At 38.3% G+C, this 19,330-nt stretch overlaps 1 protein-coding gene across 1 annotated transcript; it reads left to right on the top strand.

Moving 5' to 3' along the window:
- Window positions 1-76: 76 nt before the first annotated feature.
- Window positions 77-19,101, top strand: LOC136237728 (uncharacterized). Its single transcript, XM_066027942.1, has 4 exons — window positions 77-200; window positions 17,753-17,797; window positions 18,741-19,021; window positions 19,072-19,101. The coding sequence occupies exons 1-4, from the start codon at window positions 137-139 to the stop codon at window positions 19,099-19,101; spliced, it is 420 nt and encodes a 139-aa protein (XP_065884014.1). The 5' UTR covers window positions 77-136.
- The last annotated feature ends 229 nt before the right edge of the window (window positions 19,102-19,330 follow it).

Below are 19,330 nucleotides of genomic sequence, written 5' to 3'. Positions count from 1 at the left end.
TCCTCGCGGTCTGGGCTGTATCCGACTGTATCGGCAGAAGACGAAGTAATCCTTCCTAGAAGCACTCCCGAACCTTCCCTACTATCACTCCGCCCCCTACACCCGCATTGCCGTCATTGTTGATGATACGAAGTATATGGGAAACAAAAACACTAGAATACCACAAAGTACAAGCAGCCCCCCAACACGAAGCGGCCATGGTGAGTTTATACTGAAGAGATAGCTAGCTTTATAGGGTAAACAAGTATATTTCTTGCCTGATACTTTTTAATAAAATTATCCTATAACCTCATTCAAGGGGGTGACACTCAGGGACTCACTATAGGTAGATCTGCGACCACAGTGACCCGCCGAAATTTCGCTTTGACCTGTGACTAAGAGCCTTTTCAATCTTTGACCGGTGACTGAGTTAGCGCCGGACGATATACGATTTTAAGGTAGATGTGGGTATTGGGTAATTCCGGACACTCTTTGATAAAATCACTCTAACACTGCACTGTCACGGAAATATCGGTCCGGGTAAAATCGGTCCGGCCGGACCGATTTTGGATACCAAAACTGGTCCGGCCGGACCAAATTTGGTTGACCAAGTTTAGTCCGGCCGGACCAGTTTTGGCATCCAAAATTGGTCCGGCCTGACTAAAATTGGTCCGGCCCAAACTTTGTTGGCCACATGCACCCCCTGACCACTTGGACCAATTTTGGTTGGTCCGCGGGTGTACCCGGCATTGTGTGGACAGGTCGGTCCGTGCTAAGTATATTGTGATGGATCACTGCAGCCGACTTATAGCCTGGAAACTATATAAATGAGTAGCGTAGTTTAATTTCCCGAGTTCTGTGATTTACGGAAAATGCATATAGTAGCTAGCTAGAAACTAAATTCCATGATCTACACAGTTAAAAATAAAGAGTAACCACCACTCTAAAGAGTTCCCAGTGTAGGGAGGATTTAACACCCCATGGAGAGTAACCAACACTCTGAAGAGAATAGCTACCCATTACTCTGAAGAGTAAGTGACACCACCTTCAGAGCATGTGTTACTCCCCAGTTACTCCTTTAGAGTAATGGTTACTCTCCAGGGGTGTTAAATCCTCCCTACACTGGGAACTCCTTGAGAGTTGTTCATTTTAACAGTGTATATATGCAGCGATGAACACAGTCGCAAAATTAATGCTGTTTTAATTTAAAGCAGTGTGGTATGATAAAAGTCCTGTATTATTCTTCTCCATGTCAATAGCTAGCTGGGAAGTAGAGGTTTTCTTCCGGCATACATCAACTCAAATGCATGGTCAATGCTGGATTCATGCATGGTGGTCAATGTTGCATACAAAAACACAGGTAACAAAATATTCTTCCCAAGTACGTTTTTATATGTTCAACCATGTTTGAATGTGAAAACCTTTTCTTGTATTATTGATATAAATTACCAATTAAATTTAAAAAAAAAATATTCAATAAACTTCACAAGCATCATCAGCTCTGCAGTGTTTGGTTGAATCTTTCATCCAGCCTGTTTGTGTTGATTATGACAAACAACTATAGCAACATGATGGAAATCACCAGCCTATGCTGGATCACTTATACTTGAGGATGGTAGACAATATATAAAATCTACCACTAAAACATGTCTTATCTTCAACTTCTGCATAATTATATAGCTCAGAATTTAATTTGTTAATTCTGACCCTTGGTCAGTTTTTTATTAATCTGGGAATACCCATGCATGCACGCATTGTCATAAACAGATACACATATTATTTCAGGGACTGATCCAGAGGGGTGGATGAGGTGGCTAGCCACCCACCATGCATGGCCTTGCAGCCACTCAGACATGCATTATTTAATAATGAATATTACTGATCATGAACACTCTTTTGTTATATCAATATGAACTAAATCCCTACATTGCATCAGATTCCAATGCTAGCTGGCTATAACCTTACAGTAGATGGTAGCAGTATACATGAATTTATCTATGATCATGGGCAGTATATTAACTATTACCAGGCAGAGAACTTCTTGAAGGAAGATATGGGGTCTGCTTTAGGATTGAGTCGATTTTACTTTTATGTCTGCAACAACTCACCCTAAGGCTGTGGAATAATGTGACTGCATGCCTCAAAATTTTAAGTTGGCTAAGTAGTAAAAACATACTGAGAATATTATAGCTATAACCTTTATAAGGTGATGTTTCTTCCTGTGGGGCATGTCATTAGTAGGAGATGATAGTTCACATTTAGTTATTAGTTATTCAATGGAGTAAACCTAAACTATCATCTCCTACATATAATCACATATGACAGAGAGGAATGTGCAGTATGTGCACAGGTGTTACATAGCAGGTGTATTACAATTTGTTTTAACCACTGGTGTTAACTCATGATCAGCCTGTATACTGGGATTACAAAATACATTAGGCCAGGAAACTTGATTACTAGTTTCTCATCCACAAAAATTCAGATTTCCATGCAGGCGGGAGGTCATTTTTCATTATTCATTAGTAAAGAAAATACTCCAAATCAGGCAAGTCTGTTATAAAGGTTAACTATAAAACCTTTTAAGAACTATTACTTACTTATTAGCTACCACCGTTTCTGAGGTGCAAGTGACATTTGCTGTGCTGTAAAATGATAACCAGCCTTCCTAACATCAAAATACGTGTGCACATGATTGATAACAGCAATAATGAAATTAGAGGCGGTGGGGTAAAAAGGGATGTGGGCAGGGATGCGAATCAATTAATCAACTTTGTCCGGCCTTATTATGTTCACAAGGGCATGCTACTATAGCTATGTGCTACAAGCTAGATGATAATATTTCAGCCCTTCTTCCCTGATGTAACTATCAAGACATTCAAGACTCTCATCTTAAAATCTGGGCCAACCACCCACCTTGGTTTATTTCTGGATCAGTGCTTGCATCTCCTACTGGTATATGTGCACAGGTGAAAATTAGTAAAATTTTAAAAGTTGGTTAAGTAGTGAAAAGTATACAGGGAATATTATATAGCTATAACTTTTAAGGAAATGTTTATACCAGTATATAGGAACATGTGATCAGTAGGAGATGATAGTTCACATTTAATAATTTAATGGAGCAAACCTAAGCTATCATCTCCTACATATCACATACAAGAGAGGAATGTGCAGTATGTACACATTCAGGTGTTACAGATGTATTGTTCTAACCATTAGTGTTAACTCATGGTCAGACATTATATGTGCATAAGAGCACAGTACACATGCTACTGTGTATGCACTTCACTGTACAAGCCAAACAATAACAGCGTCAGCTTTTCCTGATGTATATATAAATATTAAGACATTTAGGACTCTCAACTTAAAATCTGGGCTAGGCTGGGTAGCCACCTACCTTCATTTATTTCTGGATCAGTGCCTAGTGATGAATGTTATAGGTGACTGCTCTATTAGAGTATCTCGATCTTAAGCACCTCCAATGCGGCTAGCTGATCCCGTGCATGCAATGATCCGTGCCCTTGTTGGATAACCTTTTAAGCACAAATCCATGCAGTGATAATGCCTGCAATGGTCATTATTCGAGATTGATAAATGAGAATAGCTATAGCTAAGTCGGCTACAGTGTTCCGTCACAAACAACTTATAGCTATGCATGCATCATTGGCTGCATGCGTTAGTGGTCCACCCGGACCCATTTTGGTCGACCAATATTGGTCCGAGTGGTCAGGAGTGCATGTGGCCAACTAGGTTTGGGCCGGACCAATTTTGGTCAGGTCGGACCAATTTCGGATGCTAAAGATGGTCCGGGCGGACTAAATTTGGTCGACTGAAAATGGTCCGGCCGGACCGATTTTTGCCCCGGACCAAAATTTTCGTTACAGCACTCACAACGAGTTGGCACAAACTCTAGGAATCTTTTTAAAGCCTATCTTATGGTGCATCTGCAGTACAAATTTTCGTTTCAATACAATCAACTGCTGAGGAGTTATGAGTGGAAATTTAACTCAGTAACATCGTGTAAAAATACAACATGCGAGTAATTCCGGACACTTCGAATAACAAACAAGTAGCGTTTTCTACAGGTTACCAATCCTCTTTAAAAGTATAGGGACTAAAGTACCATTCATCTGAAGCTTATACATCAAGTAGAAAGTTCGTACCTTTTGGGAGGAAGCAACAGTGCGTATTTTTAAAACTTTAGTCTATGTAATTCGCGAATATTTTCTTTGTATTTCAATAGAACAGCTGCTGAAAAATCGACTGCCACTCGGCCTGTGCTGCATGGATTCTTATGATTTTTGCTATGCAATTACCCGAGGGTATGATCTTCTTTAAATCATTGAAAGTATGAACTTGGGCTGCCTAACGTTTTCAAAGTTTTTGAACAAAAGTACCCGTGAATACGCTACAAATTCGTGTCAAACTTTTCAATGGAATAACGGATTTGCTTCAATTTTGGTTTGTAGATAGGCCATAGGACACAGCATTAGCATACCAAATTATAGGCCCAGGGATTCTACCATTGTTGAGAATGATGTAAGTGTCCGGAATTACCTGCACATACCTTACTTGTTTAACTGATGTCTCTCACTTATTATTACTTTTTGTATAGTTGTTTTGTTTGCTCGTTTGTTATTTTTGTTTACTTGTAGCTAGTCAATGTTTCTGTATTGCTTTTTTTTTACTGTGTATGTGTTTTGGGGACCACCTTGTACAGGCTATAAGCCTTTTGTGTACCCTTTCTTTAGATAAAATTGATAATAATAATAATTATGATATTTCAGTACTTTTCGATTGTGGGTTGAAGATTTTCACCTTTGACCATTGAATTGGCCCAAATTTGGTGGCCTTGACCTTTGACTTAGACTTTGACCGCGGTCGCAGACCTACCTACAGTGAGTGCCAGTGTGTCACCACCCCCTTGTCATTTGTATTAAGTCTTGCCAGAGCTCCTGTACTGACCACCCTGTGTCAGCACAATAATGAGCACATGGTAACCCTGTGTCTAGGCCCCTGTACATATGTTATATACTGACTTAATCAAATAAGACGTCTTTCATCTCAACTGACGAGTTAACGCAAACTCTAGTTATCATTATTTTTATGGTGCATGTCAGCATTGAAACTGGGTTGTGTGAACCGGGTCACAGTTTCTCCGGGTAATCCGGTTATCCAGGTCTGACCCGGATTGGACCATGCGAGAAACGAATTTGTTCGTTTGACGATGTGGAAACTTATAAAGGCTAGTCTGCATAGCTCTTTTGTGAGCCATGCCCACTTATCGCATTACAAACATACACTCAGCCACGTCCATTTATTAGTAAGTGCAGTCTGTAGCACGAAACTATGTCCGTTGCTATCTGCAAGCCTACGTGGAGCCACACCCACTAATCAGTTATTGTACGAGTTGTATATAGTCTAGTCTTGCAGCAGGATAAGTACTTTTGTGAGCCACACCCACTTCAATATATCGGGAAATTGTAATACTAAGTATGCACGAAGCCACACCCAATTGCTATCTGTAAATTCACAGTAGCTACGTAGAGCCAAAACCCACTGGCTGATTTTAAATTATAAACTTTCCGGCTTAGTTATCACTTAACTGCTCATTTACTCAACATGACTCGAATGCTCAAAACGTAGTCTCGCTAGCTCGAGACTACCCGAAACATAGCTCTTACTCAAGCTCTTATTGCACGCCTCGGCTTTAATTAATCCAGGTCAAATCCAGATCTGACCCTGATTACTATCCAGATCAGTGGGTCATCCGGGTCAGCAGTAGTGACTCAATTTCAATGCTGGTGCATGTGCACTGAGTACTAATTTCATCATGTCAAAAATAGCCATTGAAATAGTCTAACAAAATATGTGACCAAGTCTGGGAAAACTGGGCTTATCGCCTATTTAAAAGTATTGAGAAACGCCGGTTTTAAGTATTTAGTGTGCTGTAGCTCACCAATGGTTGAAGCTATGTGTACCAAACTTTCACACGTTTTACACCAATTCCTTACCTTCCAGAACATCCACCGTGCAAGTAGCCAACAACTAAGTTTCCCGCCATTTTAGTTTGTTTTTAAACCGACGTTGACTTTATCAGGTGAGCTGCAAATTGGGTGGGAGGCGGGGTCCTGGAAGGTGGGCAAGATGGTGTTCAAAAATTGAAAAGGAAGGCCAAGGGATGAATTAAGCCAAGTTTTGGGGCATTGAGGTCTCAAAACTGGCTAAAATGAAAGGAAATTCACAGCAGAGGTACTTATTCAATACCACAAAGCTGTACAGCCACAAACAGTCATCCCCAGGCTCACCAGAGCTCCATTGAGGCCCCACACCACACGTACAGGTCGCCACTGGGCTTGGGAAAAGCAGCCAGCAAAATCAGACCACTCAAGTCTAGCTGATTTTGATTGTGGAATTAGATAGTTTATTCATGTAGCTTTGTGTCCTGAGTGAAAAATAAAATCTGCTGACATGGGTGATAAGACCGGTTTTCTCATACTGGGTCACATATATAGGTTGTTGCTAATCATGCGGCAGTCACAAGATTAAAAGTAAACTTAGGGTCAGTAGTAGAGCAGCTTAGCTAGCAAAAATGAACAAATTGTGCACTTTGTGCAGAAAGTATGAAACTTTGCACATAGTACCTACCTACCTACCATGAAGTGTATCATGAGATGTAGGACCATCACAGATTTGACCTTTGGTATCCTCTACAGTTCATTTTATGCTCAAAAATAGTGATCTTTGTCTATATATCATCCATACAACACTACATTTTTTCAAACTAGGTGCCAAATTGAAGATCTTTATCCCAGAAACAAGTTGATACTTGTTGCAAGCTCATAGCATATTCCATTTCAAAGTTATGGTAATTTTTACCAGCAGCAAATTCATATAAATCCAACCGCCCACGTGATCACACTCTTCATCAACATTCTTGTTAGCCACTCAATTTTTGCATATATTTTTAGCTAATCATGAGCACTGCAGGTTGCATATACAACCAAAAAGTGGAGATATCCAGGGGTGGGGCATGTACCCTCCTCTCTTGAGGTAGTTAAGCAATAGTTCATAATTATACGTATTCTGTTGCTCTACACTGTAAAAACGATTTTGTCATAGTAACAAGTTTATGTTATTTCAAATGCAAAACCAAGCAAACACAGTACGAAAACGGTATTTTGCATTTCAAATAACATATAATTTGTTATAATGACATAACTGTTTTTACTGTGTATCAACAGTTTTAACTACAATGGGGGTTCTGTAATAGTTCATCTTTAGTCATTTCTTAGATGAAAGTCTGACTGATAGTACTGTTTCTAAAACCTATATGCTAAATTTTTATTGCCGTGAAGCTTTGGAAAATCCTTTTTTTGAAGTCGTTAGCTTTTTAGCTGTACTTACAAACATGGAACACATTTTGCTATATAGAACCAGATTATGAAACACAAATTGTCTAGATGGTTATTCCCTCAGACTCCACCACATCCTGGGTGTGTATCTCTCTAAAGGCAAATATATCAGGGATAAAAGATGTAGGTATAGTTCATAATCCCTTAGTCAGTTCACAAAATTAACTGACTAAGGGATTAGAAAGAGATTTCTAAGGTTTTTGAAAGAGATTTCTGTACATGGTTAGGTGTGTCAAGTACAACAGTGGAGACGTTGAATTCCTTGTAACAAGAGCTGGCTGGTTATTATTATGAGCTTCACTGTACAAGGTGAAGAGTCACCTCTGTTAACACTTGACCCTATACAAGTATTTAAATGTGAATAAGTGAATTCAAAAGCTAGCTATCTTACACCCTCTGTTCAGTTGGCACATCTCAATCAGGAGGGGCTGTGACTGTATTATCAGTCATCAGCCATTTCAATTGTGACTAAGTGCGTGCAGACCAGTTCCCAACAATGGGATGAACCAAATGTGACAGCCAATATTAACATTTATCCTGCAGGACCTGCCCACATGGATGAGACCTGTGTGGTTGATGTTGGGTTATCATGTTATGATGAGTGATAATTATTGGTCCTGATTATATGGAAGGTTGAAAGTTATAACTACCCTGAATCAGAATTACTGCATTAAATGGGTAACCACCACATTTCCAGAACCCTGATACCAGATTTATCTGTTGTGAAAAGGCTGTTGAAATTAAATTTGGTTACAACAGATCCTGGATAAAACAATCATCCATTGCAACTTCAGAGGAGAAAAACGCAACAATTAAAGGGCTGGGCTTGGGGGCTTGATGGGTGGCATGAGGGGGGAAGTATAGTACTATCACACCCTTCTCATGCGCAATTTGAACAAGCTCATGATTGTAGTGGGTACTATGCCCATCCAACAAAAGGGAAGTAAAGGACGTGCTGATACAGCATGTTCCAAAAAATGTTAGTTAGGTAACTCAAAGGCTGCAGCACACAAGTTGCTGTTGGGCCTTCAGTGCTGGCCACTGTAAAGCAGTAAATAATCTCACCAATATGAACATGTAAGATGCACCTGCTTCTTCTGTGAAACTAAAAGGACTTGAAGTGCTTGCAACGTCATCACATTGAATGTTAATGTTGTGTGACGTACGTAGTGTCCAAAACGCTTAAAAGGTGCACAGGCGATACTGAATGTATTACTATAAAAGAAAAAATGTGAGCACTGGTACATGTATATCTCATGGGCAATGTACTTCATCTGAGATATGAGTGCAGGGTACTTATATGGTTTATACCTGTTCTCATTTTATATTACTCAAGAGTTTCTGCAAGTAGCAGTGATGCTCCATTGTAGCTGCCTATTCAAGTAATTGTAAAAAGCAGTGGCCATATAGATGATAGCACAAGGAGGGAGCCTAAAGGTTGCTGTTTACCTGTTAGGTGGCTTGTTTATCAAACAGTACAGTAGTACTGTTTAAGTAAGGTTTGCATCAAAAGTGACGCGTGCCGCCAAAAATACCGCCCTTAAAAACCAGCTTAGAAACTTCTTACATGACGAAAATCACTTTTACAGGATAATATTAGTCCATCTAACATCAAATGTAGCGTTAAAAACAAGAAAACACTGGTGGCTGGATATAGAATTCTTTACAAATCATCAAAACTCGAAATTTCGTCTCACTCACTCACTCACTCACTCACTCACTCACTCACTCACTCACTCACTCACTCACTCACTCACTCACTCACTCACTCACTCACTCACTCACTCACTCACTCACTCACTCACTCACTCACTCACTCACTCACCACAGTCGCAAGCCTAGAGCTCAAACCACAACCTAACTGAAATACCTAACAGCTACTTACCAACATTATCACCTGTCACCATTACAAGATCTAATCATGAACAAAAGTTCCTACACTATCATACATCAATAGACAACTATAAGTACTCATTTTTTCCAAGAACAATACCAGAATGGAATGGACTACCACAAGACATCATCAACCAACAAACTATTGACAGCTTCAAACAATTATTATACAATCACTTTTAATTTTAATGTACATTAGCACTTATGCCCCAGGCGGGCTCTGCTAATTAAACAATATAATTATACAACCAAGTAATAAAGATAATACGAAATGCGGTTAAAATTATGTCATAAATAAATAAATAATTAATAAATAAATAATGTTCTCGAAAACTACAAGGTCTAAAGACATGAACTAACCAGGGATAGATTCGCCTGTGAATGAAGGCACAAACGTATAATCGTCGCTCCTGTTCGCGCTGATGATCTATATAACGCCCAAGAACCACATCCTTGTTTAATTATTTACAGATTGTGCGAAGGAGATTAGCGATGCCCGTGCAGGAGAGCCAGAGGCCACTTTACATGTAAAGAAGATCATAAGTAAGTTTTTATGTTTGTAACATCTCAAGTCTCCATCCCAGCTGCCAGTGGATTCATTCATGTAAATAAACAATACAAGAAAACATTAAAACATTAAAACATAGGCCACCGCTCTTTACAATACAGTTACATATAAAATACAAGTAAACAATTTTGTCTTGTGCAGCTGGCATGGCGAACTTCCTTTGTGTTGGTGTCAGGCAATTCAATACGTGCTTAATCTTTTTTTGCCTTCACCTGGAGTAGCCTACTAGGCTCTGGCTGGCTTGGCTGTCTTCCTCTATCTGGTTTATCTGCGGGTTTGCATACTCCTACAGTATTGTGTAGCTATCTCCTGCAAGTTGTGTATGTATAATTATAGTGTGTCACCCATCACTGTGCCATTGCTACACCACTGATAAACCCTATGTAGCCGAGTTGAAGTTGATATACTGTGCTGTATATTGGCCAATAATTTTTATCTGGTGATGTTGTCTATAATGTATTGCTGCATACAATACTACAATAATGTATAGTTCTCTCCTGTATGTTTTGTATACATATACTGTGTACACATCACTGTGCCATTACCACACCAATGATGTACTGGCACTTAGCTACTGGTGGCCTTTAGTTACGATGCCACTATTGTATAATATCTGTCACTATTGTGACATATTGAGATGATTTGGGGATCGTGCCTTTACCACCTAATACCCTCACCGGGGGGCTGTCACGTTGGTGCAAGTACTTGGTTGTATGTGACGTGGTCCTAGTAATAATAATAATAATAACGAAGCAGCGCACAGTCACCATTTTACGCCACAACAACAAACTCACCGGTCGGATGTGCCTTTTGGGGTTCCGACAAGTGTATGCCCTGTGCACCTTGTCTTTTCTTTTATCTTCAATCAGGCTGCTTGTCTTCTTCATCCAACAAAACCATACCGAGGCGTTAATTTTCCATATCAACACTTTCAGCATAATAGACGCCACGAAATTATTTAAGGCACTTAGGCTACACTACTGTAAGGAAGTACCAGTACTCCACGATAGATCACAAGGTCACACCCATTCTTTATTCTACGTATTATCGATCTATCGATCGAGACCACAATGACCACGCCCCTTTTATGCTAGCTGTATTTTTGACCACACACCTTCAAGTTGGTAGGCTGATTTGAGATACTCTAGTCTAATAATCGATCGAAACCACGATGACCACACCCCTTTTTGGGGCAAGCACACATCTTCACAGGCTGACTAGAGATACTCTAATACAGCAGTCACCCTAATAAAACGGTCACATTTTATAGCTAGCTGTATGCTTTAACAAAAAAAATTAAACAAACTAGTATATTAAAAATTATAAATTTAAAAATGAAGTAGGGTTTCAAGCTATAAAAAGTAGTGAAACAAGATATGAACAATGGTAGCTATTACAGCATAGCTCAGTGTTAAATCCCTATATAACAATTATTTTGTGTTCAATGCCAAAGTAGGGATTTAACACTGAGCTATGCTGTAATAGCTACCATTGTTCATATCTTGTTTCACTACTTTTTATAGCTTGAAACCCTACTTCATTTTTAAATTTATAATTTTTAATATACTATTCTACTAGTAACTACTACTTAATTGGTAGGTGATATTTTTACAGCCTAGGGGAGTGACCATGAATGCTCTGTATTGATTCCCCTCTACCCACTAAACTACAGAGTATAAACTAATAACAATAGCTTTAAAACAATTACTTCAGCGTAATATTAGCATACTTTTCTTAGTTATGGACATTTCTGAAATACAGACAGTAGTATGTACCAGACTGTCTGGATAAGAGAGGTTCCATTGCAAAGCCTTTCTGACTACACCTTTCCCGCTACTACTGGAAAGGGTAGCTAAATGACTAACCAATCAGAATTAAGAAGGATGCAGCAAAACTGAACGTAGAACACAAATAGAGCTACACTGATTCTAAAAATTAGTATCAGGATGATGTTGCTGCAGATATCAGTTATAAAATGGTCTCTGTTTAAAACTGCATATTATGCTGGGTACCAAGTATACTAGTACAACAGACACAAGATATTGCAGAGCAAGCTCATTATAAGATTTGTAGCTTAGTTTGTTATTAAATAGCTTATCTATGAGCATCATCATCTCCATTCCAGTAGTAGAGCACAGAGGAATACTTGACAGATCTGCACTTTAGTGACTTCCTTATAGTTAACTGAATTTTGTATTGGCTAACTCATTTTGTCCTTATAGGTATATATTTTGAACGTTACTTTAAAATGTACAAGTGACCTTCTTGTTTCACTACTTTCAATTTTATTATTTGATCCCCTACCCACAAGGAACCTGTTTAGCAAAGTTCATGCAAGCAGATATAGAAATATTGGCATCTAAGCAGTTATTGAAGCACCAAGTCCCCATAAAACTCATCCTATATGTTGTCATATATACATGTGTATAGGATTATAGCCATTTCCACACTCTAGTGTAACATTCCTCATCCATTATATACAGATGATGACACTAGTCTTCAGTATGAAACTGCTGAAGAATCACTTGATAGTGATGAGCAGGAAATGTGTGTGGAGGATGTGACTGAGCCTGCAAGACCTTTACACCAGCATACTGTAGCAAGTGAAGGTAACAGTAATGTATTATGTGAATGTTTATCTGCAAATTATGTATACCATCAGCTTCTACAATACTTCTTATTCATACTGATATGTTATTTTTTTGTATTATCACTTTCCTACATGATATAAAGATTGGCACCACAGACATATGCATCTGTACCAAAGCATCCAAGCTGTGAAAAAGGGTGCATCATCAAAAAAGTCAGATATGTGAAATCCAAGGCGGTGGCAAAGAAATGGCTGTGGTGATAGGTTAATGGCAAAAATTTTAATAACAACAATTCAGGTGAATTTTGAAGGCAACACAAACTTCTCCTGGATTGTCTTTATTAAAATTTTTACATATAGCTAACCTACCATCATAGCCATTTCTTGGCTGCCACCTTGGATATCACATTTTTTCATCCTGGCTTTTTTGGGACCACACCCTATTTTCACAGCTTGGATGTTTTGGTATAGATATCACTTCTTTTTGTCATTATATACTCTGAAGCCAGCCAACTTCTTTTAGTTGTGTTCTTTTCTTTACTGCAGAAAAAAAGAATAGATCAAGAGCAGAATTGTTTTGTATTATAATGATGTAATTTTTTTATAAATTAATAACATGAATTTTATCCTACAAGTTGGCTGGCTTGTAGCAGACATCCCTACAAGGTAACTTGCTTGTAGCTCAACTCTCTACAGAGTGACTTCCAATGTAGCTAGATTCTCTATAGAGGGTGATTTGTTGGAGCTGAACTCTCTACAGGATGACTTGTTTGTAGCTGAACTCTCTACAGGGTGACTTGTAACTGAACTCTCCACAGGGTGACTTGTTTATAGCCGAACTCTCTACAGGGTGACTTGTTTATAGCCGAACTCTCTACAGGAAACTTGTTGTGGCTGAACTCTCTACAGGGTGACTTGTTTGTAGCCGAACTCTCTACAGGATGACTTGCTGTAGCTGAACTCGGTGAATTGTTTGTAGTTGAGGGTGACTTGTTGTAGCTAATCTCTACAGGGAGACTTCTAATGTAGTTGAGCTCTCCATAGGGTGACTTATTTATAGCTGAATTCTGTGCAGGGTGATTGAATTGTAGCTGAACTCTCTACAGGGTGACTTGTTGTAGCTGAACTCTATACATGATGGCTCATAACAGACTAAAATTCTCAACGAGGTAATTTTCAATAAAGCTGGACGTTTTAATAGAGTATTTTATTTCTTAGCTGAATGCTCTATTAGGGTTACTGCACTATTAGAATATCTTGGTCTCGCACTTGCTAAACATAGTTGGACTTCATATTAAAGCTCAAATCTAAACCATTGAAGGTCCTTTCCAAGATGATTAAACCATTTATATACTATTTTCAACTTGTTCTCCTGACCAGTTTATCCAGTAGGTGTGCCAAGTGATAGTTTTTATTAGCAAATCTTAATTGCATAATTGCTGCTGTATCTTTACAGTCTCACCTCAAACCATAGAAGGTTTAATCATGAGGTTCAATAGTTAACCTAATAGCTTCTCAACTGTTATCATAAATGTGATACTAAGATGTGCCCTTATACCCCCCCGTCTGTGTGCCGAATTTCAAAGCAATCAGATAAGTAACCCATTCATGTTTTATGGCAGCTTTTGTAAGTGCACGAAAAGATGAAGAAAAGGAAAAAAAAAGGAATTAAACCAATGTTGGAAGGTTCAAATTTGGTATGTAGACAGACTACTGATGGTGGCAGGCATTTCCACAGTAAAATTGTTTTGTTTTGTAAAGGCAGTATGGAGCTATGAATGCATGAAAATCACATTTTCTTTCTTATATTCCTGTCAATATACTCTTCTTGGGCCACATGACGCACTATTGTTTGTCTTGATTGATTAAGTACCTCTATAAAAGACAAGATATCTTAACTCAGTTTTCAATATTACCTAATATTGTGATTACACCCCTTGGTTATTTATTGTGTAGGGTAGAGACCCAGTTATTGTACTATACATGATCAAGATACTTGTAAGCATTATACTCACTACTAGTATTTTAAAAAATTTGTTAATTTAAAAATGAAGCAGGGATCTATGCAATAAAAAGTAGTGAAACAAGAGATGAATGATGGTTAGCTCAGTGGGAAGTCACTACTTTGGCATTAAACAAAATAATTGTTATAGCTAATGTACCAAAGTAGGGACTTTCCCACCGAGCTAACCATCATTCATCTGTTGTTTCACTACTTTTTATTGCATAGATCCCTGCTTCATTTTTAAATTAATGTTTTTAAATACTAGCTTGTTTAGCTTTTTGTTGTAGCACAGCTAGCTACAGTGTAATGTGTAACTGTTCTACACATGACTGTTGTATTTGAATGACTGTTGTATTTGGAGTATCGCAGGTCAGCCAAGGGGTATGCAACTAGCTAGACCAATAAGGGGTGAGGTCTTCTTGTTTACTGTTAAGCAAATAGCTAAATTGTTAAGAGGTGTGTACGGTCTCCGTACTCCATTGCTACTAGTCCACTTAGATCTTTATTATTCAATTGGTGTGATTGTGAACCTATCGTGAACGACATCCCAATCACGAAGTTGCAAATATCTAGAATGTGTTGATATGGAAAATTAATGTCACAATATGGTTTCATTGGATGTAGAAGACAAATAGCCTGATTGAAGATAAAAGAAAAGACTAGGCGCTGAGGGCCTAAACTCATCAGAACCCCAAAAGACATATCCCACTGGTCAGTTTGATAGTGTGGCATAAAATGGTGGCCATGCGCTGCTTCATTTGGCCTCTAGGCTTGCGAATGTGTTGAGGCAGTGTGGTCTCTACTCTAGTTGAAAATTCCAAAAAAATTTATGTACTTATATAAGGTAAAGAGAAACCAAAGCTGAACCTCACCCTAACCCTGATGCTAAAGCCTGCTAAGCAAGTTCCCTCCAGCTCTAGCTCATCTTAAACTCATTGACAATAAACATCAGTAAGTGTTAGTTTAGTTTAGGGTTTGATTCTGTACAGCACTTGCTGCAATGTATTAACCTATAGTAGCTCTAAACTAAAGTAAGGACCTGAGACCTGCAAATAGGAGACATTATTATGTACCATAGCTATACATAGGAATATTCTTGTAGCTGTAACATTCTCACCGCCAGAACAGTTCTCCTATACATATAGCTATATATAGTGTACAATACAACTTCCCTTGCTTTACTACTTATTAGCATGTCAAAAAGGATCCCCTATTTGTAACTGGAAAAATGATCCAAATCGCATGTTAGAAGTTTCGAGATAAACGGTTTTAAAGAATTCAAGTTAGCATAACTTGCCAAGGATAGCAAGCACGCATATGAAATTCACACAATTTTAGGCCAATTCCAGTACTTGTAGTTGCTTGTAGAGTTTCCTGCCAAATAAGATAGAAAATCTGAGCAGTTGGACATGCAAGGTAGTATCACGAGTTCTCACAAAGGGGTGGAGGGTGGGGAGTGGCAGGAAGGGCAAGAGATAGACCTCAAAATGGAGGCAGACCATGATTTGGAGTCCAGACATTAGATTACAGGGCTGTGCTGGCTCCTTAGTGGCTGATATGTAGCAAAATCAACAGAGAAAATGTCTGCCCAACATTATAAGGCTGTCCACCACTAAACCAGTGATTCTTGCCAAGCCAGGTCCTTCACAAGGCCTGAAACCACCATTTGAGCACTCCACACCACCCAGAAAAGACGTGTGTTATAACCAGCCTCGAGTAGTTTGAGTAGTACTGAGGGTCAAAACTAGTAGTACGATAGTGTAGCTATCCACTGGTGGTGTTAGTTTGATTTTGTCTGATGTGCAATTTGAATCGGTTTTGTATAATTTGGTCACATTTTTAAAATTAAGTTTTATTTTAAATGGTTTACTTTTCATTGTCAAACAGTATGGTAGTATTGTTTAAGTAGGGACCACCCATAAGTGACGTGCGCTGCCAACATTGCCACCTTTAAAAATCATCTTAGAGAAATATTACACGACAAAAATCACATTTGCGGAATAATATTAGTCCATCTAACATGAAATACAGTATTGAAAACAGGAAAACACGTGCTGGTGACTGGATAAATTTTTTAATCGCCAAAACTCGAAATTTAGTCTGCCTCACTACCTAAACAAGCTGGAGTAGTGCACAGTATTAAATCACAGTAAAACAATAAGAAGTGTTATATCCCTACTGTGTTCTTCCTTATGGTATCTTGAGCACAGTAGGGATATAACACTTCATATTGTTTTACTGTGATTTGATATTGTGCACTACTCCAGTTTGTTTCACTACTTTTTATCAATGTGCTATGGTCCCTACTCCAGTTGAAATTTGTGTACTTGTTTGTTAATTTTTTTGTACAATGAAATACGACTGGTGAATCCACACATACCACATCAAAAAAAAAATGGCACTGCATGCCCCAGCTACTAATTATCATCTGAATAGTGAAGTATCCATTATGCTTTATTGTCAGCTATGTTCAACCTGTTACACAACAGTACGGATCAAGAACTGTTCGAAAAGCTCCTCTGCAATCAAAGTAGCCACTATGAAAAATACGGACTATTTCCATTATGAAGGGAAGCCATCACATGCTACCGCCAAATTGACACCTTTCACTGTCAGCCAAGATAAATCGGACACAAAAGAGGTCCATGAAGAATGCATTGTGCATACTGCAGTATGCCAAAAGGCACATGTCCGCCTGAAACAATGTCAAACAGTGAAAAAATCAAGCCTGTAGGCGTAGCCATTATTGAGTTACGCTTGTCTGACGGCATCAGTTACTCAGTCAGTCAGTAGAAAGTTATGTTTAAAATTTTTTTTGTAAAATTCTGTAACAACTTGTTGAAAGTGTTTCGGGTCGATCTGAAGGCTTGTTTGGGTTTAGTTTTACCTTACCAATACTGCCTCATCATCGTCAGGGAAAACTGAGGCTGGTTTTTGGCTGATGTTTTTCATGAGCCATGCCAAAACCTTTGTGGTCCCTATTATATACTACTATCATGCTGTATGATATAGAGGTAACTTCAGTTTCACATTCATAAGGTAGTGATTAGTTGGCAGTGTTGTAGCCTCCAATCTGCTAGAAAAATAACCAAGGCATCTTAACCTGCCTAAAAAGAAATTCAGCAGTTGAATTATTTTCTGCTGAGATGGTTACATTTGGGAATAGTCTACTATGTACAAATCCTTCTTGACCAAAGTTGTTGTGTCCTTTAATGGCAGTTCAAAAATGATCATATTTCTGTTTGTATGTATGCCGTAGTATAATAGTAATGTATATGTGTATTGACATAGTTTGTCTACTGTAGCAACAACAGTGGAAAGTGCAGTGGTTATTGATCAAATTAAAAATAGTGAGTGATCTGTATTGTGTATTATTATCATTGCCAGTATCAAGGGTGTCTGAGCACGTGCAACCAGAGCCTTACCACTAGCTGAAATTAAAGAAAAGCTTTCAAACTTGATAAAGCGAAAATTAAACATGCAGTACTGTTTAATGGCAATAACTGATAGATTAACAACACCTTTGTTTGACCCAGAACAATTTATGTCTACTCCATTTGTATTAAGTACCTCTAAAAATAACTTTGGTCTCTTTTGGAAAATTCCTTACAGTTTATCTCTTTCTAATAGTAAGGAGTTAAACAGTGTTATAGAGGTGCTTTTTAGTCAGTGTCCAATTTTATCTGAACACTTGTCAGTCAGATAGCTAGGTAGCACCTTTAGGCCTGAGCCTATTTTGCTTATGAAATTGTCTATTATGCTTTTGAGCAATGCTCCAAAACTTTTCCTATTATGCTCCAATTATGCTCATGTAAAATTGTGTCTTGATTGCTCTATTAGAGTACCTAATGCATATGTGAATATTCTATTAGGATGTTTCAACATGTAGTGGTCGTTCTATTAGAGTATAACTATTGATTTTTCCTTCACAAGTAGCTGTACTTTGTAAATGTGATTTTTACTGTGTTTGCACACTATCCCATTCTGCATCATGCAAAATATGTGGAGTTCGAGCTTCTTTGACAAAAATTGTTGATATTATGCTGGCATTATGCTCAATGCTTTAGTTACCCAAATTATGCTGGCATAATTGGTGCAGGCCTAAGCACCTTATCTGTGCACAGTATTACAGCCCAAAATTGCTTCCAGATAATAGTATCTCAAAATGTGAAATTCTTGGGGGAACATGCCCACAGACCCCATAAATTAGCTTCCTTTGGCAGCATTAGGACTAAGCCTTACCACTTTCACTTTACTCTGACACCCCTGACCAGTATCATGTGTGACCTGTAGAGGATGATACTCCAACAATGAAAGACCTCAACAGATATGTTATCAGTATTTATGCTGTTGACTGGTACAACATTGGAATAGAATTGGGGATAGAGCACCATGTACTCAATGTGACTGAGAAAGACCATCCTCAACAAAGTGTGATTTGTTTTCGTAAAGTCTTAGACAAGTGGTTGAAGTTAATTCCTAATGCTACATGGAGAATGCTGGAGGTTGCTCTTACTAATGTAAGAAGACAACAACTTGGTCTATATCCAGTTGATGATGTGTATGATGGTAAGGTATTATATAGGCATTGTGTATAGGTCAAGTCAACTTAGTTATTTACAAGCCCACTCAACATGCCTATTTTGTTGATTGAAATGCTATAATAAATTTTTATCAGTAAAAATCAAGCTAAAATGGTACTATGAGCCCTTGTATCTCTCAAATATATTAACTACTGTTCACCTGTAACTGTAGCAAAGTCAACCATATGGGTGCAAAATTCTAAACTGTGAGATAATTCCAGCATGAAATTGCTGGATAACACCAACATGAACTTGTTGCACTATCAGGCTAATAATTTCCACATCACCTTCCATTTGTTG

This window comes from Dysidea avara, chromosome 11, assembly GCF_963678975.1.
Source record: "Dysidea avara chromosome 11, odDysAvar1.4, whole genome shotgun sequence".
Lineage (NCBI taxonomy): Eukaryota > Metazoa > Porifera > Demospongiae > Dictyoceratida > Dysideidae > Dysidea > Dysidea avara.
This window is presented reverse-complemented; position numbering and strand designations above follow the sequence as displayed.